The sequence below is a fragment of the Lissotriton vulgaris genome, chromosome 11, assembly GCF_964263255.1.
Source record: "Lissotriton vulgaris chromosome 11, aLisVul1.2, whole genome shotgun sequence".
NCBI classification, from domain to species: Eukaryota; Metazoa; Chordata; class Amphibia; order Caudata; family Salamandridae; genus Lissotriton; species Lissotriton vulgaris.
In genome coordinates, this window is record NC_141699.1 from 1,027,779,496 (window position 1) to 1,027,801,578 (window position 22,083).

General features: G+C 46.7%; 1 protein-coding gene across 1 annotated transcript in view; it reads right to left on the minus strand.

Annotated features, from left to right (window-relative positions):
• Positions 1-22,083, minus strand: part of LOC147683962 (guanine nucleotide exchange factor DBS-like) — a 1,615,891-nt gene that overhangs the window by 216,803 nt on the left and 1,377,005 nt on the right. Inside the window, exon 22 of the mRNA XM_086942584.1 lies at positions 20,585-20,806. Within this exon, the coding sequence (XP_086798710.1) occupies positions 20,585-20,806 (222 nt within the window). The remainder of the gene's footprint in view (positions 1-20,584; positions 20,807-22,083) is intronic.

The window sequence follows — 22,083 nt, forward strand, 5'->3', positions numbered from 1 at the left end:
ATAGTTAGGACCTAGTTTTCATAGGAAAAGCGTTTTTTCTTTTCCCAATAACTTTGGCGCCGGTTGACGAATCTTTGCGAAATTTTCAAAACTAGTGGGGCGTTCCGGTCAGCTAATATCCTGAAAGTTTCGGGGTGATTCGGTACGCGGGGGCTGGGAAAAAAAGGGGGTCCCAAAACATGTTTTTTCCATGTTATTTTCCATATGAGACTTTAGACATGGCTACAGCCCCAACTGCTGAACGGAATTACCCCAAATTTGGCAAAAAGCTAGCCCTTTTTCCAAAAAGAATTCTTTTGTTAAATGGTGTAAATCCGTTCAGTAGTTCCTGAGAAATAAAAAAGAAAGGTAGTAAAATGAATTTCCCAAAGGAAACTTTAGACACGGCTATAGCTCAAACTGCTGAACATAATTACACCAAATTTGGCAAAAAGGTAGTGCTTGGTTCAGAAAGCGCCGCGTTTTTATAAATGGTGTAAATCTGTCAGTAGTTGCTGAGAAAATAAAAAAATAAAAGTTTTGATATTTAGAGGCGCGGTGGATCCGCAGACCCTCCCGACCAAGAGCTTTATTCCAATTGGCTGTCAACACTGCAAACCAGGAAGTGTTGGCAGCCATCTTGTGACTTTGTAGAACCAAGTCACAAGAAAACAGGGAAACCAAGGTGAAAAAAAATGAAAAGGGGGCAGGGTAGAAACACCCTGACACTCTAGGCCTCCTGAGGGGTACCCACAAGGACCCCCAGGGCCAAATAAAGCATAAAAAAAAACAATTGTGAGATTCGCTCACCCAGCGCTTCGTTATTTATCCCCCGGGTGGGCCAAGTCCCGGGGGCATGCAATATTGTAATTGCGGGGGCCCAGGGAGGCACCCACAGCCCCGGGAACCGCCACCCCCTGGGGCTTGTTTTTTTTTATGTGAGGGGGGGCCTCCAAGGCCCCCCAAGCCCCGGGGACTGCCCCCCCGGGGCTTGTGTTTAAAAACAAACAACAAAAAACTATGTGGGGGGGCTCGAGCCCCCCACACGACCCGGGGACCGCCACCTACCTGGGGCATTAAATATTTAAATGCGGGGGTCCGTAATGGACCCCCAGGGACCACCACCTCCCCGGGGCTGTGCATTATGTGGGAAGGGGGCCACGCGGCCCCCCTCCTCAAGCCCCTGATTGCCCTGAGGACCACCACCCTCCAGGGCCGGCTCCTGCAGTGTCCCGGGGTGCCTACCCCCGGGACACTGCTGTTTGCAATGACAGGGCGGAAGCCATTGCAAACTGCTTTGCTTCATTGAAGCGAGAGCAGGAAAACCTGCTCTCGCTTCAATAAAGCAAAGCAGATTGCTTTTTCACAAGGGGAGCTGCATGTCAGCAGCTCCCCTTGCCCAAAAGTAATGCCGGCTCCTGCAAGACGTGGAGAGCCGGCGGGACCGTGGGAGCATTGGGGCTCCCCCCTCGGTCCCCAAAGGATAGGGTCTTCGCCGGGGGATGTGGTCCTAGTTGTTAGAATTGGTCCCCCTCCCCAATAAATAAATAAATATAAAGGCTGGCCGCCGGGATGGGGTACCCCAAGGCCAATAGTGGCCTCTGGAGGGTGGCCATGCAGCCCCCTCCAAAAAAAAAATATATGTGGCCATTACCCGGGGGATGGGGTCCTCAGGCCGGAATTGGCCACGGTAGGGGGGCCCACGCAGGCCCCCTTCCGTTCATATTATTTTTTTTAAATGGGGGTCAGGCCCTAGGGGATGGGGTCCCCAGGGCCCAAAAAAAGTAAACAGATGGGGGGCCACACATCCCACTTCTAAAAAAATGATTTAAAAAAAAAATACGATTGTGCACAAGTCACCTCCGGCCCCGCACTCTCCCAGCAACACTCTGCAAACCCGCCCTGTGGCGTTTTTTCAATTGGAGAATTAATTCCCCTTCAATACTGTGGGTCCCTGGGGGCCAACTAGCCCTCCAGGAACCTCCAGTAAGCGCCAGAGGGCTGCGTTGCAAAGAGGTGGTACAGGCCACGCCCCTTTTTACACCTCTCAGCAACGCACCTCAGTGGCGCGTACTGGAGGTACCTGGTGGGCTAGTTGGACCCCAGGGACCCTCAGCATTCAAGGGAACTTAATCCCCCAACTTAAAACGCGCCAAGGGGCGTGTTTGCACAGTGGTGAAGGGAGGGGCAGGACTTGAGGTGACGTGTGCAAACACGCCCTGTGCCGCGTTTTAAGTTAGGGAATTAAATCGCCTTAAATCCTGGGGGCCAACTAGCCCACCAGGTGCCTCCAATAAGCACCACAGGCCTGCGTTGCAGAGAGGTGGTTCAGGCCAAGCCACTTTTTACACCTCTAACGCATCTCTGTGGCGCTTAATGGAGATACCTGGTGGGCTAGTTGGACCCCAGGGACCCTCTGGATTCAAGGGGACTTAATCCCCCAACTTACAACGCGTCAGGGGGCGCGTTTGCAGAGTGGTGGAGAAAGAGGGCATGGCCTTTGTCTACCTCTCACCAATCCCACTGCGTGGGGCTTACTAAAGGTAAAAGGTAGGCTAGTTGGCCCCTAAAGGACCTCAGCAGTGAAGGAGACTTCAATCCCCATCCAAGAGCGTGGCAGGGAGCCATTGGTTGGCAAAGTGGGCGTGGCCTGGTACAAGTACTTACCAATGCTGCTGTGTGGGACTGACTGAAGGTAATAGTTTGGGAAGTTGGCCCCCACGGATGTCCTTGGGGGCCAACTACCCCTCTTGTTACCTCCAGTAAGTCCCACACAGTGGGATTGCTAAGATGTCTTCGGAGGCCATAGCCCCCTTCCTCCACCACTCTGCAAACGTGCCTCGTGGCAGACTTCGGGATGGGGGATGAAGTCCAATTTAGTCCTGAGGGAGTTTGGGGGCCAAGAATACCTCCTGTAAGTCCTACGCAGCGGAATTCCTGAGCTTTGGTTGGACGCATAGCACCCTTTCTTCACCACTCTTCAAACACAACTACTAGTTAAAGTAGCATATTTCTACACCTCTGACTTAAAGGTAGTTGTAATCCCCCTGCCCTACTATGTACTAGGGGCTTACAGAGGAAGTCATGCTAATCACAGGGTTACACCAACGCATAGTGTTTCCTAGTGCATGTAGGTGTTTTCACTGTATTCTAAGTGTCTTTTAGCATAGCACTGGCTCTAGCCTGGTTAGTCAGTCAGTTACCACCAGTACCTGTCTGAAAAGGTTGTGGGCACAGGATGATTTTGCATCAAGGCCTCTTTCTGCTCCTCTGTTAGTTCTTTCTGCACATGTCTTGCTTCTTCCTGCACTTTTCTTTAAATTCACTGAAAAAAACCATAGGTTTCAGGCATGTTATAGTTAGAAATTAGCATTTAAAAAACCTTTGAAAGTCACTGAAAAAAACATAGATTTCAGACACGTTATAGTTAGAAATTAGCTTTTTTTATTAAACCTTAGAAATTCACTGAAAAAAGCATAGGTTTCAGGAGCGTTATAGTTAGTTGGACATTTCACTCTTACAAAACCAGTGTAATTCCCCCATTATAGTTACTTCAGCCAACTATAACTCACGCCCCGCAATGCACTGCTGATGACGTCACATATTACATCACTCATGACATTGGTCTACTGATGACATTGACATCACTGATGACATAATCCATGTGATAATTTCATGCATCTTCTCACTCCCTAATATAACCTTTGATACACCCACTCTAAATTACAGACTGCCATTCTCAAAACCATAGACACTACATCACCAATAACTACATACCCACTCTCTGATTCTTAGGTCTACACACACATCCACTCACTTTCCCTTACAGTCACTCATTCTTATGGGCACAGGACTATCATATGCACTCATACACCGATATGAGTATGGTATGGTTTTGAGAATGGCAGTCTGTAATTTAGAGTGGGTGTATCAAAAGTTATATTAGGGTGTGAGAAGATGCATGAAATCCCGCCAATGGAGTTCCTTGTGTGGAATGCGTTGCACACCGTTGTGTGTCGTCCCCAATATCGAGCCCAAAGTAACGTCTCCATGGGTCCCAGATCCTATGACATTTTTGGCGACATCCCCAGCGGCCATATATAAGTCCATTCTCCTTGTCCATTCCTGTATGGTAGGTTTGTCTGCCAACCCCCATTTTCTCGCTACGTCCCGTTTAGCAACTACCAACCCCAAGAAAGTGAAAATCAGTTGCGCTCTGGTGATATCTACGTCGTTTAGTATCCCCAGTATCACAAAACGAGGCTCCATGGTAGCGTCACTCCCAAAACGTCTCACAGTAATTTGAGTATCTGCGTCCAGTATATCTGCAATTCGAGGTATAGCCAAACCGTGTGGAAAAAGTCACTATTAACCCCGGAGCAAGTCAGACAGGATGAGTCAGCCCGCCCCATTCTGTGTAGCTGATTTCGATTGTAATATATACGATGTGGAATCTTAAACTGGGTAAGACGAAGTCTCGCCTTTATGGCTACCTCTCTGGGGTGCATTAATGCCGCCTCCCAGTCTATGTCCTCCAGGGGTCCCACTTCTCCCTCCCATCTTGCTCTAAGCCCCACCAGTCCATCCGTTTTGTTGTTAATAGTTTTATAAGTAAAAGAGACCGCCTTACAAATTAGCTCCTCTTGCAGAAGCCTGCCCTCCAGAGGATCATACTCCAGAAGTTGATGTTTGGAAAAGTCTATTTCTGCCAGGCATGGCGCATTTGCGTGTATTTAAGTAATTGAGAGTCATTCAACTCATAATCCAATTTGAGCATTGTCTGGAGGGCTTGTCTACCTGATGTTAGATTGTGGCCATCTGCGTGTACGAGACCATACAAGAGGACCTAACAGACTAGACAAACAAAACACTGGACAGGACAGACAAGACAGACGTGACGATAGACATAATAAACCCCCCCCATTCTCCCCCAGCCTCCCCTCCGCCCCACTCTATGTCCTCGTGCTGAAGGCGTGCAACGGCAAAATCACTCCCGCCCCGCCCTCTCCCAGGGATGTATGCTTTGTTTTGGTGAATCAGCATGCATTGGGTAATGTTCCCTTGATTCTTAGTGTCCCTTAAGAGTCATTTAATAATAATACTCAGCCCTTGCTCATATAAAGGATATTGCAGCTGCCGTTGGAGTCATTCGGTTGTTGCAGCTTTGCTTTTTGGGACCTCTTGCCTGCGTCTTCCATCGGCTAGTCGCCATGTCACATTTCTGTCATTAGAGATGAGGTAATCTTGTCATTTTGGATGAGGTAGTGTGTTGTTAGCGCCGCTTCTGCTGGCGTTTGAGGTAGGTTACGTTTACTGTCATTTTCTGTTTTCAAGGTGTCTGATGATTCCATTCTTATTGATTTCTCTGCGGTTTAATTTATGGGCTCTAGCAGGTTAGTCCACCTCCTGTTCTTGTGAGGCAGGTCTTTTGATTGTTGTCGGAGTTGTGGTTTCCATCTCCTGTTGAGTCGGACCTTGCGGGAAGCATGACAGTTCTCGTGGGTTATCGAATGTGTGCGTTCTTCCGTTGTTGTTGATCCTAAATTTAGTGGGGCCCACGAAGAAGAACATGATATTTTTTGCCTCAGTTTGTCTCTTTGAGCTAAGAAGACTTTCCTTATGTCCACAGTTGGCTTCGAATAGCCTTGTGTTAGGATTATTTTCTGTCCATTCCATTGCAGATTTGGATTCTTTCTCGCAACCCCAAAGATAGCATCAGTGTGATGTGAGCGTAGCAGTTTGCAGATAATTGGTCTTGGTCCCGACCTGTTTGAGGATTTGAAGGCTGGCACTCTGTAGGCTCTATCTAGTTCGAAGGGGGCCTCAAAAATAATTTTCTTGAGCTGCTGTATGAGTTCTTGCATGAGTGTTACACATGAGCCTGCTTTGTCCTCTTCTCCCTCCGGTACTCCTAGTACTCTTATGTTTCCCCTTCTGCTTCGGTCCTCAAACTCTGCTGCTTGTTTTTTTAGTTCTGTTGTCGAACACTCTATGGTGTCTATGGATTTAGTTGTGTGGAGAGCTTTGTCTTCAATGTCGCTCACTCGCTATTCCACCTCTGAAAGTCTGTTGTTCGCAGTGTGGATATATGCCCTTACTGCTGCCAATTCCAGTTGGATTGCGTCCGTTGTAAGTTTGGTGGATTTTGCCAGGTCGTGTACTTCTGCCAGTTTTTTAAGGATGATGCTCTCCAATGTGCTGTTAATATCAGTTTTTTGTTTGATGGATAATTCCATATGGCTCTCCGGTCTGTTTTTCTTCAGTGGTTGATTGCCCGCCATTGTGGGTAATCCTCGCTTAGTCTGGAACCTCCCGAATCTGTTGTTACTGCTCTTGGTGGTATTTGTGTTCTGTTGATCCGGCTGGGTTGTCGTCTTTACCAGTGCTGTAGTAGACTGGGTTGCCGATGCACTCAAAACACAGTAATCAGATTGTTAGGTAACAATACAACAACATTTAGCAACATAAATGACAGAAGTATTTCAACAGAACTCCAATGAAGGGTAACTCGTGGAGTCTTTAATGAAGTATACAGCCAGCCAACACGTGTTTCATCGCACTCGCGATTCCTCAGGGCTAGACGGCTGTGTCAAAGTCAGAAGGTCGCTCAGCTGGTGATAATTCCGACCCAGCCGGGCCCGTGACCGATAATACTCGGTATGAGTATATATGAGAAGGGTATGATTCTCGATTCTGTAAATGCCAGTACTAAAGCCAGTTCTTTGAGGCTCGGAGGTCACAATATATAGTAGTTCCAGTATTGTAGACAATGTTGAACAGGGTGCTGTTCTATTAGCTAGTTCGATCCTCGTTTTTATGCCGAGTATGGCTCCAAAACGACGGGAAACCCCAGGCTGTGTAGAGCTCTGGAGCGGCGTGTAGCGCATCCTGACCTCCGAGTAGTGTTCCTGTTTGGACCGGACGTTGCTAAATGTTGTTGTATTGCTACCTAACAATCTGATTACTGTGTTTTGAGTGCATCGGCACCCAGTCAGTTAGATAAGTGGCAGTTTTGTCTACTCAATCCGAGTGGTTAAAGGTTTGTCCACTCGCCGATCTGCACCTGAGATAATATTACTTTGAAACTTTTGTGCGTATGAACAGGCAGTGCACCCGAGCCTAACTGATCAAAAAACCTCCAGAACCTACAGTGCTGTAGTATATGGCTTGTCGCTTGCTGCATCCGGTTCTTGTTTTGCTGTAGTTTATTTACTTATTTATTTTTTTGCGACTCTTTCGGGTGGTTTCCGTCCTTTCCTCTGGTGTTTAAGTGTAGCGCACTAACAGGGTGGTGGTCGTTTTGTGTGTTCTTCTTGCCCTAACGTGCCTTTGGTCTTGCGCTGCTAGGCGTTGCACAGTTGCTGGATAGGTGATAGGTGATGGTCTTCCGTGTCTCTCCTGCCCTCATATGTTTTGAGGTTTACACTGCCTGTCATCAGCTTTTCCTTCGACAATTCGTATAGCGCTCCCCCAGTTCAGTTCTTTAAGTTATCTGTCTCTCTCTGGGTGTGTCAACCAGCCCCCCCCCGCCGTGTTTCTCAGCAGCACTGTTTGCCCCTTTTGCGCTGTTTACCGTGTCTCTTTGGTCTCTGTTACGTTCCTTTGAGTGGGCCAAATGTTGTCTTGCTCGGGTCTTATATCGTTTATTTCAAAAGTTCGCTGCTGTTAATAAGGAGTTCGTATTGGCCACGATTTACGTTGGCGCCTCCGTCCACTATGGCGGCGTCCTCTGTTGTGCAAGCACTTTTGTTTTTGTTTTGTCTCTGCTTCTTTGTCTCTCTGTCCGAGCAGTTGTCGCGCAGGATCACCGTCCTTAGTTACGCCATTTCCCCCGCAGCAGCCGGTTAGCGCGTTTCCTGCAGGTCACGCCTATGCAGTCTCCTTCTCGGCGAGTTCGCTTATACCCACCCCAAAATGGCTGCCGTTTTTTCCCGGTTTGGGCGTTTGGGTATCGTGGCTCGGCCGTTCGGGGTGCTGTGCTTTATCTAGCTGGCTTTGTTGCTTGCGGGCGACCGTAGCGGCGCTCCAGTTTACTTTCTTTGTCTCCCCTCCGTGTTGTTCTGCCCCCTTCTTTCTCACTCCCTTTGCCCCTCGTAAGATGGCCGCCCCTTGTAAAGCCTTCAGTTTTATTTCGGTGGGGGCTTGTAGGATCTTCGCGCTCGTTTTCGCAGGTATGATGCTACGCGGGGGTGGGGGTATTGTGTACCGACCTTCTTGTTTTTTCAGTGTCCAGCCGCTGCTCTTGCTATTTGCCTCACTGGATCCTTTATCTTGATCTTTCTCGTTTCAACAGGCGATTGTCGCCATCTTGATGCTCCGCTGTGCTCTGTGGTACTTCTCATTTTCCCTTTGCTTTTTTAGCCTTTGATGTTCCTTTCTGTACGCTCGGGATGCGCGCTTCGGTTCACTGGTAGTTCTGATCACTACCTCTTCTGTCCCGACAGCGTTTCGTTTTTCACGGCTCGTTTATTTGCCTCGCTTGTCCCTGGGTAGAACAGAGCTCGGGATTCAGGCAACTCACTTCATTGCCATCCAAGCCTCGCCCACTCTCATGTTTATACACATACTGAGCCACAGCTTTTTTTAAGTTCTGACTTCTGTTATACGTTTTTTTTGTAACTAATACATAGCTATTTTTTGGAGTTTAAAATTTTTCACTTCAAGTTCTGCTTTTAACCTTCATGGATGCTAATATCCGATCTCCCTTATGTGAAAGAGCAACTCTACAAAGATTTAAGCAGTTTGTGGGAAGGGTGGTGAGGTGACCACGTATAATAAAGGATAAAGAAACCTTTTCCATTCATTTCAAGGAAATTATAAGCCACCTTGTGTTCCACAAACTTATAAAGAATCTTTGCCTTCCGCCTCGTTCCTCTATATGTTCACAGAACTCCTTGGTGACTTGCAACATCCTTATAAGGTACAGCAGGGAGTACTTTATCCCATATATATTACACATAAGTGGTGACCACTCAAGTTATAGGTCAGTTGCACTTTCCCTTGATTTTTTTAAATTGCCAACAACTTTCACCCTGTTGACGGCTCTCCCCCAAATTTGGTACTCTCCTAACATAGGCAGCAATGGGCACTGCGTGCCAATTTTCATGTGTTTCATGCACAGGAAAAATGGTAAAGGGACGGGGGTCAAACATATTTAGCTACCGAAGGAAATGTTGGTCACTGCTGCAACAATTCTCTTGTTATGGGTCCACCACACAACAAGCTCTAGGCACCCCACTAAACAACTAATATTGCTATGTTTTACTACTAAACAGGCAGTCACAAGTGCAGTTACCTTTCAGATAACAGGGTCATGATTTGAATGGTGCAGCAGGTGCACTGTCACCGGGCCAAAAAGTTGTCAGAACTCCATTAAACACCTAATATTGCTGTATTTTACTACTATACAGGCAGACACAATTGCAGCTATCTTGCGGTTAAAAGGGGCTTGATTTGAATGTGCAGCAGGTGCAGTAGCACTGGGCTAAACACTTTAGGGACTCCACTAAATGCAGAATATTGCTACATTTTACTACAAAACAGGCAGATACTCGCAATTTGCGAGTCGCAATTAAGGAATGTTTAGGAATCGGTATTTATATAGCGATTCTTACATGCATAGGCTTTTGCGAGTCCTTATTTGCGATTCATTAATAATCACAATTAAGGACTCGCAAAATCATACCTTGGTGCCTGTGCCCCTTTATATTGTAATATTTTACTACTAAACAGACAGTCACAATTGCAGTTATCTTACAGGCAATAGGGTCATGATTTGAATGGTGCAGCAGGTGCAGTGGCACCAGGGCCAAAAGTTGTCATAACTCCTCAAAACCCCAAATATTGCTATATTTCACTTCTAAACAGCTAATGCATTTACCAATACTTGTTGCTGTAGTGGTCATCATTAGCTAAACATTTGACTCTCCCGCAACTCCCTTCATTAAAGTCAATTATATTGCTGCCTTGAAATTATATAGGGATAGCTTGGTAAACCCCAGATTTTGCGCCCTTGTAGTTTCGCCCTCTGGGTCACTTTCGGCGGGCGGACATATTTACCCATTTATTCTTCCATCAACCTTTCGATATACATATATAAAAAATATTTATTTTTCAGAAAGATACACATTCACTGGATGATGTCATCAGTGATGTCATTTGAGATGTCATGAGTGATGTCACTGACCATGTCATGAGTGATGTAATATGTGACGTCATCAGCAGTGCATTGCACGCGCAAGTTATAGTGAGTCCAACTAACTATAACGTGGGAATTTCGATGGTTTTATGCGAGTAAAATTTCCACCTAACTATAACTGGTGTGAAACCTATGGTTCTTTCAGTGAATATATATATATATATCTACTGGGCGGTCGCCATAAGATAGTCATAGTTAGGACCTAGTTTTCATAGGAAAAGCGTTTTTTCTTTTCCCAATAACTTTGGCGCCGGTTGACGAATCTTTGCGAAATTTTCAAAACTAGTGGGGCGTTCCGGTCAGCTAATATCCTGAAAGTTTCGGGGTGATTCGGTACGCGGGGGCTGGGAAAAAAAGGGGGTCCCAAAACATGTTTTTTCCATGTTATTTTCCATATGAGACTTTAGACATGGCTACAGCCCCAACTGCTGAACGGAATTACCCCAAATTTGGCAAAAAGCTAGCCCTTTTTCCAAAAAGAATTCTTTTGTTAAATGGTGTAAATCCGTTCAGTAGTTCCTGAGAAATAAAAAAGAAAGGTAGTAAAATGAATTTCCCAAAGGAAACTTTAGACACGGCTATAGCTCAAACTGCTGAACATAATTACACCAAATTTGGCAAAAAGGTAGTGCTTGGTTCAGAAAGCGCCGCGTTTTTATAAATGGTGTAAATCTGTCAGTAGTTGCTGAGAAAATAAAAAAATAAAAGTTTTGATATTTAGAGGCGCGGTGGATCCGCAGACCCTCCCGACCAAGAGCTTTATTCCAATTGGCTGTCAACACTGCAAACCAGGAAGTGTTGGCAGCCATCTTGTGACTTTGTAGAACCAAGTCACAAGAAAACAGGGAAACCAAGGTGAAAAAAAATGAAAAGGGGGCAGGGTAGAAACACCCTGACACTCTAGGCCTCCTGAGGGGTACCCACAAGGACCCCCAGGGCCAAATAAAGCATAAAAAAAAACAATCGTGAGATTCGCTCACCCAGCGCTTCGTTATTTATCCCCCGGGTGGGCCAAGTCCCGGGGGCATGCAATATTGTAATTGCGGGGGCCCAGGGAGGCACCCACAGCCCCGGGAACCGCCACCCCCTGGGGCTTGTTTTTTTTTATGTGAGGGGGGGCCTCCAAGGCCCCCCAAGCCCCGGGGACTGCCCCCCCGGGGCTTGTGTTTAAAAACAAACAAAAAAAAACTATGTGGGGGGGCTCGAGCCCCCCACACGACCCGGGGACCGCCACCTACCTGGGGCATTAAATATTTAAATGCGGGGGTCCGTAATGGACCCCCAGGGACCACCACCTCCCCGGGGCTGTGCATTATGTGGGAAGGGGGCCACGCGGCCCCCCTCCTCAAGCCCCTGATTGCCCTGAGGACCACCACCCTCCAGGGCCGGCTCCTGCAGTGTCCCGGGGTGCCTACCCCCGGGACACTGCTGTTTGCAATGACAGGGCGGAAGCCATTGCAAACTGCTTTGCTTCATTGAAGCGAGAGCAGGAAAACCTGCTCTCGCTTCAATAAAGCAAAGCAGATTGCTTTTTCACAAGGGGAGCTGCATGTCAGCAGCTCCCCTTGCCCAAAAGTAATGCCGGCTCCTGCAAGACGTGGAGAGCCGGCGGGACCGTGGGAGCATTGGGGCTCCCCCCTCGGTCCCCAAAGGATAGGGTCTTCGCCGGGGGATGTGGTCCTAGTTGTTAGAATTGGTCCCCCTCCCCAATAAATAAATAAATATAAAGGCTGGCCGCCGGGATGGGGTACCCCAAGGCCAATAGTGGCCTCTGGAGGGTGGCCATGCAGCCCCCTCCAAAAAAAAAATATATGTGGCCATTACCCGGGGGATGGGGTCCTCAGGCCGGAATTGGCCACGGTAGGGGGGCCCACGCAGGCCCCCTTCCGTTCATATTATTTTTTTTAAATGGGGGTCAGGCCCTAGGGGATGGGGTCCCCAGGGCCCAAAAAAAGTAAACAGATGGGGGGCCACACATCCCACTTCTAAAAAAATGATTTAAAAAAAAAATACGATTGTGCACAAGTCACCTCCGGCCCCGCACTCTCCCAGCAACACTCTGCAAACCCGCCCTGTGGCGTTTTTTCAATTGGAGAATTAATTCCCCTTCAATACTGTGGGTCCCTGGGGGCCAACTAGCCCTCCAGGAACCTCCAGTAAGCGCCAGAGGGCTGCGTTGCAAAGAGGTGGTACAGGCCACGCCCCTTTTTACACCTCTCAGCAACGCACCTCAGTGGCGCGTACTGGAGGTACCTGGTGGGCTAGTTGGACCCCAGGGACCCTCAGCATTCAAGGGAACTTAATCCCCCAACTTAAAACGCGCCAAGGGGCGTGTTTGCACAGTGGTGAAGGGAGGGGCAGGACTTGAGGTGACGTGTGCAAACACGCCCTGTGCCGCGTTTTAAGTTAGGGAATTAAATCGCCTTAAATCCTGGGGGCCAACTAGCCCACCAGGTGCCTCCAATAAGCACCACAGGCCTGCGTTGCAGAGAGGTGGTTCAGGCCAAGCCACTTTTTACACCTCTAACGCATCTCTGTGGCGCTTAATGGAGATACCTGGTGGGCTAGTTGGACCCCAGGGACCCTCTGGATTCAAGGGGACTTAATCCCCCAACTTACAACGCGTCAGGGGGCGCGTTTGCAGAGTGGTGGAGAAAGAGGGCATGGCCTTTGTCTACCTCTCACCAATCCCACTGCGTGGGGCTTACTAAAGGTAAAAGGTAGGCTAGTTGGCCCCTAAAGGACCTCAGCAGTGAAGGAGACTTCAATCCCCATCCAAGAGCGTGGCAGGGAGCCATTGGTTGGCAAAGTGGGCGTGGCCTGGTACAAGTACTTACCAATGCTGCTGTGTGGGACTGACTGAAGGTAATAGTTTGGGAAGTTGGCCCCCACGGATGTCCTTGGGGGCCAACTACCCCTCTTGTTACCTCCAGTAAGTCCCACACAGTGGGATTGCTAAGATGTCTTCGGAGGCCATAGCCCCCTTCCTCCACCACTCTGCAAACGTGCCTCGTGGCAGACTTCGGGATGGGGGATGAAGTCCAATTTAGTCCTGAGGGAGTTTGGGGGCCAAGAATACCTCCTGTAAGTCCTACGCAGCGGAATTCCTGAGCTTTGGTTGGACGCATAGCACCCTTTCTTCACCACTCTTCAAACACAACTACTAGTTAAAGTAGCATATTTCTACACCTCTGACTTAAAGGTAGTTGTAATCCCCCTGCCCTACTATGTACTAGGGGCTTACAGAGGAAGTCATGCTAATCACAGGGTTACACCAACGCATAGTGTTTCCTAGTGCATGTAGGTGTTTTCACTGTATTCTAAGTGTCTTTTAGCATAGCACTGGCTCTAGCCTGGTTAGTCAGTCAGTTACCACCAGTACCTGTCTGAAAAGGTTGTGGGCACAGGATGATTTTGCATCAAGGCCTCTTTCTGCTCCTCTGTTAGTTCTTTCTGCACATGTCTTGCTTCTTCCTGCACTTTTCTTTAAATTCACTGAAAAAAACCATAGGTTTCAGGCATGTTATAGTTAGAAATTAGCATTTAAAAAACCTTTGAAAGTCACTGAAAAAAACATAGATTTCAGACACGTTATAGTTAGAAATTAGCTTTTTTTATTAAACCTTAGAAATTCACTGAAAAAAGCATAGGTTTCAGGAGCGTTATAGTTAGTTGGACATTTCACTCTTACAAAACCAGTGTAATTCCCCCATTATAGTTACTTCAGCCAACTATAACTCACGCCCCGCAATGCACTGCTGATGACGTCACATATTACATCACTCATGACATTGGTCTACTGATGACATTGACATCACTGATGACATAATCCATGTGATAATTTCATGCATCTTCTCACTCCCTAATATAACCTTTGATACACCCACTCTAAATTACAGACTGCCATTCTCAAAACCATAGACACTACATCACCAATAACTACATACCCACTCTCTGATTCTTAGGTCTACACACACATCCACTCACTTTCCCTTACAGTCACTCATTCTTATGGGCACAGGACTATCATATGCACTCATACACCGATATGAGTATGGTATGGTTTTGAGAATGGCAGTCTGTAATTTAGAGTGGGTGTATCAAAAGTTATATTAGGGTGTGAGAAGATGCATGAAATCCCGCCAATGGAGTTCCTTGTGTGGAATGCGTTGCACACCGTTGTGTGTCGTCCCCAATATCGAGCCCAAAGTAACGTCTCCATGGGTCCCAGATCCTATGACATTTTTGGCGACATCCCCAGCGGCCATATATAAGTCCATTCTCCTTGTCCATTCCTGTATGGTAGGTTTGTCTGCCAACCCCCATTTTCTCGCTACGTCCCGTTTAGCAACTACCAACCCCAAGAAAGTGAAAATCAGTTGCGCTCTGGTGATATCTACGTCGTTTAGTATCCCCAGTATCACAAAACGAGGCTCCATGGTAGCGTCACTCCCAAAACGTCTCACAGTAATTTGAGTATCTGCGTCCAGTATATCTGCAATTCGAGGTATAGCCAAACCGTGTGGAAAAAGTCACTATTAACCCCGGAGCAAGTCAGACAGGATGAGTCAGCCCGCCCCATTCTGTGTAGCTGATTTCGATTGTAATATATACGATGTGGAATCTTAAACTGGGTAAGACGAAGTCTCGCCTTTATGGCTACCTCTCTGGGGTGCATTAATGCCGCCTCCCAGTCTATGTCCTCCAGGGGTCCCACTTCTCCCTCCCATCTTGCTCTAAGCCCCACCAGTCCATCCGTTTTGTTGTTAATAGTTTTATAAGTAAAAGAGACCGCCTTACAAATTAGCTCCTCTTGCAGAAGCCTGCCCTCCAGAGGATCATACTCCAGAAGTTGATGTTTGGAAAAGTCTATTTCTGCCAGGCATGGCGCATTTGCGTGTATTTAAGTAATTGAGAGTCATTCAACTCATAATCCAATTTGAGCATTGTCTGGAGGGCTTGTCTACCTGATGTTAGATTGTGGCCATCTGCGTGTACGAGACCATACAAGAGGACCTAACAGACTAGACAAACAAAACACTGGACAGGACAGACAAGACAGACGTGACGATAGACATAATAAACCCCCCCCATTCTCCCCCAGCCTCCCCTCCGCCCCACTCTATGTCCTCGTGCTGAAGGCGTGCAACGGCAAAATCACTCCCGCCCCGCCCTCTCCCAGGGATGTATGCTTTGTTTTGGTGAATCAGCATGCATTGGGTAATGTTCCCTTGATTCTTAGTGTCCCTTAAGAGTCATTTAATAATAATACTCAGCCCTTGCTCATATAAAGGATATTGCAGCTGCCGTTGGAGTCATTCGGTTGTTGCAGCTTTGCTTTTTGGGACCTCTTGCCTGCGTCTTCCATCGGCTAGTCGCCATGTCACATTTCTGTCATTAGAGATGAGGTAATCTTGTCATTTTGGATGAGGTAGTGTGTTGTTAGCGCCGCTTCTGCTGGCGTTTGAGGTAGGTTACGTTTACTGTCATTTTCTGTTTTCAAGGTGTCTGATGATTCCATTCTTATTGATTTCTCTGCGGTTTAATTTATGGGCTCTAGCAGGTTAGTCCACCTCCTGTTCTTGTGAGGCAGGTCTTTTGATTGTTGTCGGAGTTGTGGTTTCCATCTCCTGTTGAGTCGGACCTTGCGGGAAGCATGACAGTTCTCGTGGGTTATCGAATGTGTGCGTTCTTCCGTTGTTGTTGATCCTAAATTTAGTGGGGCCCACGAAGAAGAACATGATATTTTTTGCCTCAGTTTGTCTCTTTGAGCTAAGAAGACTTTCCTTATGTCCACAGTTGGCTTCGAATAGCCTTGTGTTAGGATTATTTTCTGTCCATTCCATTGCAGATTTGGATTCTTTCTCGCAACCCCAAAGATAGCATCAGTGTGATGTGAGCGTAGCAGTTTGCAGATAATTGGTCTTGGTCCCGACCTGTTTGAGGATTTGAAGGCTGGCACTCTGTAGGCTCTATCTAGTTCGAAGGGGGCCTCAAAAATAATTTTCTTGAGCTGCTGTATGAGTTCTTGCATGAGTGTTACACATGAGCCTGCTTTGTCCTCTTCTCCCTCCGGTACTCCTAGTACTCTTATGTTTCCCCTTCTGCTTCGGTCCTCAAACTCTGCTGCTTGTTTTTTTAGTTCTGTTGTCGAACACTCTATGGTGTCTATGGATGTAGTTGTGTGGAGAGCTTTGTCTTCAATGTCGCTCACTCGCTATTCCACCTCTGAAAGTCTGTTGTTCGCAGTGTGGATATATGCCCTTACTGCTGCCAATTCCAGTTGGATTGCGTCCGTTGTAAGTTTGGTGGATTTTGCCAGGTCGTGTACTTCTGCCAGTTTTTTAAGGATGATGCTCTCCAATGTGCTGTTAATATCAGTTTTTTGTTTGATGGATAATTCCATATGGCTCTCCGGTCTGTTTTTCTTCAGTGGTTGATTGCCCGCCATTGTGGGTAATCCTCGCTTAGTCTGGAACCTCCCGAATCTGTTGTTACTGCTCTTGGTGGTATTTGTGTTCTGTTGATCCGGCTGGGTTGTCGTCTTTACCAGTGCTGTAGTAGACTGGGTTGCCGATGCACTCAAAACACAGTAATCAGATTGTTAGGTAACAATACAACAACATTTAGCAACATAAATGACAGAAGTATTTCAACAGAACTCCAATGAAGGGTAACTCGTGGAGTCTTTAATGAAGTATACAGCCAGCCAACACGTGTTTCATCGCACTCGCGATTCCTCAGGGCTAGACGGCTGTGTCAAAGTCAGAAGGTCGCTCAGCTGGTGATAATTCCGACCCAGCCGGGCCCGTGACCGATAATACTCGGTATGAGTATATATGAGAAGGGTATGATTCTCGATTCTGTAAATGCCAGTACTAAAGCCAGTTCTTTGAGGCTCGGAGGTCACAATATATAGTAGTTCCAGTATTGTAGACAATGTTGAACAGGGTGCTGTTCTATTAGCTAGTTCGATCCTCGTTTTTATGCCGAGTATGGCTCCAAAACGACGGGAAACCCCAGGCTGTGTAGAGCTCTGGAGCGGCGTGTAGCGCATCCTGACCTCCGAGTAGTGTTCCTGTTTGGACCGGACGTTGCTAAATGTTGTTGTATTGCTACCTAACAATCTGATTACTGTGTTTTGAGTGCATCGGCACCCAGTCAGTTAGATAAGTGGCAGTTTTGTCTACTCAATCCGAGTGGTTAAAGGTTTGTCCACTCGCCGATCTGCACCTGAGATAATATTACTTTGAAACTTTTGTGCGTATGAACAGGCAGTGCACCCGAGCCTAACTGATCAAAAAACCTCCAGAACCTACAGTGCTGTAGTATATGGCTTGTCGCTTGCTGCATCCGGTTCTTGTTTTGCTGTAGTTTATTTACTTATTTATTTTTTTGCGACTCTTTCGGGTGGTTTCCGTCCTTTCCTCTGGTGTTTAAGTGTAGCGCACTAACAGGGTGGTGGTCGTTTTGTGTGTTCTTCTTGCCCTAACGTGCCTTTGGTCTTGCGCTGCTAGGCGTTGCACAGTTGCTGGATAGGTGATAGGTGATGGTCTTCCGTGTCTCTCCTGCCCTCATATGTTTTGAGGTTTACACTGCCTGTCATCAGCTTTTCCTTCGACAATTCGTATAGCGCTCCCCCAGTTCAGTTCTTTAAGTTATCTGTCTCTCTCTGGGTGTGTCAACCAGCCCCCCCCCGCCGTGTTTCTCAGCAGCACTGTTTGCCCCTTTTGCGCTGTTTACCGTGTCTCTTTGGTCTCTGTTACGTTCCTTTGAGTGGGCCAAATGTTGTCTTGCTCGGGTCTTATATCGTTTATTTCAAAAGTTCGCTGCTGTTAATAAGGAGTTCGTATTGGCCACGATTTACGTTGGCGCCTCCGTCCACTATGGCGGCGTCCTCTGTTGTGCAAGCACTTTTGTTTTTGTTTTGTCTCTGCTTCTTTGTCTCTCTGTCCGAGCAGTTGTCGCGCAGGATCACCGTCCTTAGTTACGCCATTTCCCCCGCAGCAGCCGGTTAGCGCGTTTCCTGCAGGTCACGCCTATGCAGTCTCCTTCTCGGCGAGTTCGCTTATACCCACCCCAAAATGGCTGCCGTTTTTTCCCGGTTTGGGCGTTTGGGTATCGTGGCTCGGCCGTTCGGGGTGCTGTGCTTTATCTAGCTGGCTTTGTTGCTTGCGGGCGACCGTAGCGGCGCTCCAGTTTACTTTCTTTGTCTCCCCTCCGTGTTGTTCTGCCCCCTTCTTTCTCACTCCCTTTGCCCCTCGTAAGATGGCCGCCCCTTGTAAAGCCTTCAGTTTTATTTCGGTGGGGGCTTGTAGGATCTTCGCGCTCGTTTTCGCAGGTATGATGCTACGCGGGGGTGGGGGTATTGTGTACCGACCTTCTTGTTTTTTCAGTGTCCAGCCGCTGCTCTTGCTATTTGCCTCACTGGATCCTTTATCTTGATCTTTCTCGTTTCAACAGGCGATTGTCGCCATCTTGATGCTCCGCTGTGCTCTGTGGTACTTCTCATTTTCCCTTTGCTTTTTTAGCCTTTGATGTTCCTTTCTGTACGCTCGGGATGCGCGCTTCGGTTCACTGGTAGTTCTGATCACTACCTCTTCTGTCCCGACAGCGTTTCGTTTTTCACGGCTCGTTTATTTGCCTCGCTTGTCCCTGGGTAGAACAGAGCTCGGGATTCAGGCAACTCACTTTAAAATTTTTCACTTCAAGTTCTGCTTTTAACCTTCATGGATGCTAATATCCGATCTCCCTTATGTGAAAGAGCAACTCTACAAAGATTTAAGCAGTTTGTGGGAAGGGTGGTGAGGTGACCACGTATAATAAAGGATAAAGAAACCTTTTCCATTCATTTCAAGGAAATTATAAGCCACCTTGTGTTCCACAAACTTATAAAGAATCTTTGCCTTCCGCCTCGTTCCTCTATATGTTCACAGAACTCCTTGGTGACTTGCAACATCCTTATAAGGTACAGCAGGGAGTACTTTATCCCATATATATTACACATAAGTGGTGACCACTCAAGTTATAGGTCAGTTGCACTTTCCCTTGATTTTTTTAAATTGCCAACAACTTTCACCCTGTTGACGGCTCTCCCCCAAATTTGGTACTCTCCTAACATAGGCAGCAATGGGCACTGCGTGCCAATTTTCATGTGTTTCATGCACAGGAAAAATGGTAAAGGGACGGGGGTCAAACATATTTAGCTACCGAAGGAAATGTTGGTCACTGCTGCAACAATTCTCTTGTTATGGGTCCACCACACAACAAGCTCTAGGCACCCCACTAAACAACTAATATTGCTATGTTTTACTACTAAACAGGCAGTCACAAGTGCAGTTACCTTTCAGATAACAGGGTCATGATTTGAATGGTGCAGCAGGTGCACTGTCACCGGGCCAAAAAGTTGTCAGAACTCCATTAAACACCTAATATTGCTGTATTTTACTACTATACAGGCAGACACAATTGCAGCTATCTTGCGGTTAAAAGGGGCTTGATTTGAATGTGCAGCAGGTGCAGTAGCACTGGGCTAAACACTTTAGGGACTCCACTAAATGCAGAATATTGCTACATTTTACTACAAAACAGGCAGATACTCGCAATTTGCGAGTCGCAATTAAGGAATGTTTAGGAATCGGTATTTATATAGCGATTCTTACATGCATAGGCTTTTGCGAGTCCTTATTTGCGATTCATTAATAATCACAATTAAGGACTCGCAAAATCATACCTTGGTGCCTGTGCCCCTTTATATTGTAATATTTTACTACTAAACAGACAGTCACAATTGCAGTTATCTTACAGGCAATAGGGTCATGATTTGAATGGTGCAGCAGGTGCAGTGGCACCAGGGCCAAAAGTTGTCATAACTCCTCAAAACCCCAAATATTGCTATATTTCACTTCTAAACAGCTAATGCATTTACCAATACTTGTTGCTGTAGTGGTCATCATTAGCTAAACATTTGACTCTCCCGCAACTCCCTTCATTAAAGTCAATTATATTGCTGCCTTGAAATTGTTTTGCCCAATAGAGATCCTATTTCTATAAATAACTTCAGTTAAGGCATCAAAATGCTGAATTCTGGAAATATGAGCTCTTTCACTAGTTCCATAGGTCTCAAAGAATAGTTAATCATTTTACTTCAGCTTGGTTGGCCGGCAGGAAAAAGTTCAGTCTTTTAGAGTGCCCTGTTTATTTATGCAGAGTTTAGGTTCAACGGCCAGTTTACGCCAGAGAATCCACACACCAGCCCCTATAATCTGAGGGCTATTATATTTTTATGCACAGCCCCACCGCCCGAGCTCCTTATCCCTTGTAATACCCACTGCCCCAGTTCCTAACCCTTTCTGTTATAGAAAAAACCTGAGCATACACATCTCCAAATTAGTATTCATAGCCTACCTTGAGGGAGTTCTTGAAGCTGTAGGATGGACTCTTCTCATGGCCATCTGCAATCTCCTCACGTTTCTTACAAAAGAGTAGGGTCTTGGCATAAAGGAAAATGTGCCTCTGCATTGGTTTGAAGCGTGCCAAGTCCTTCACTTTATGGTGACCCTTTTTATGATCCGTCCAAACGTTGAAAGAGCCCTGCATCAACAGCTTGCCCAGCTCATTAAGATCCCCCTAATACAAGATATAAAATATGTACATAAAAAGTATTCCACACTCACAGGAAAAAAGGTTGTTTTGTCTCAGAAAGCATACTCTGGTTACGGCTTATCTCAGATGGCTTCTCCAAATTGAAATGAACAACATTAAAAATTGAGTACAGCAGCCAAAGTATGATTGTTAGTCAGCTACCACTCTTTGAGTTAATCTCTAAGGCAGTATATGGGGCTGGAACAGGCATTTATTTGCAGTGTGTATTTCAGCTGAACGAAATACTTTTAAGGATAGAAAGTCATGTATGTGTAACACCTTATGTTGGTCTAGGACCAGTTCAACATTTACATTCGGAGAAACATTTATGCAGGCCATACTTCAAGTTTTTTTCGTGTGTCTATGGCATCAGTTCACGTTATGAACTTCTGACATTGGAAGGAACGGTAGAAGGGATGACTTCACTGAAGATACTGGACTCTAAGGTAGACCCATTTATTGGCCTTGTGGTTGTACCACGCTTGTGGGGCGGAGAGCCATTTAAAGGAGGGAAGGGCTATAGCAAATAGTCTAAAATCCAAAGTCTTGTTTAAATTGTGTGGTCTTAAGAAACTTAAATACAGATAGGTTGTGATGCCTTTCAATAGGGTGAACATTTGTCACAGATTTGCGCAGACAGTTATGGTTTTTCAACCTCATTAGAAGCAAATTTAGGTAAATCTAGCACGTATCAGATGGGGACCTTTTGACATGTTTCCTGATTCTTAGTAGAAAAGCAGGTTTCATGACATGGGCATGAGGAGGTAGTCACCTGCGTTGGTGGCTGATTTGGAATCTGGTTCCCATACTTCATTCTTATTGTCATCATCTAACTATCCATGTGGCGCCCATGCAGTAGTGAGTGGCAAATCTGCATCTCCAATGCACTTTTGCCCTGCTGGCTGCTCACCATTTGCCCTCTGTCACTGCTGTCTCCAAAGTGGGACTAAGTTCCCACTAATTAATTAATTAATTAAGTTCTAACAGTCTAACTTGCGGTGCAGAATCAGCACGGGGCATCTATCCTGGCTCATGAAGAGAAACTGGGAGTTGTAGTCAGTCTTTGAAGCATTGTGGTGAGGGGTACTTTAGCATCCCTGACAGATTGGGTAATACGGGGTGGCACTTTGGGGAGGGGCCTGGTCACCACTGCTAGGATTAACCCCATTGGTATCACGAAGCGTAATCTGGGGATTCTCTTTAAAGGGCCAGGATGTCCTTAATTGAAAGTGCAGTGACTTCAGTGCTCGCCGCACCTGGAA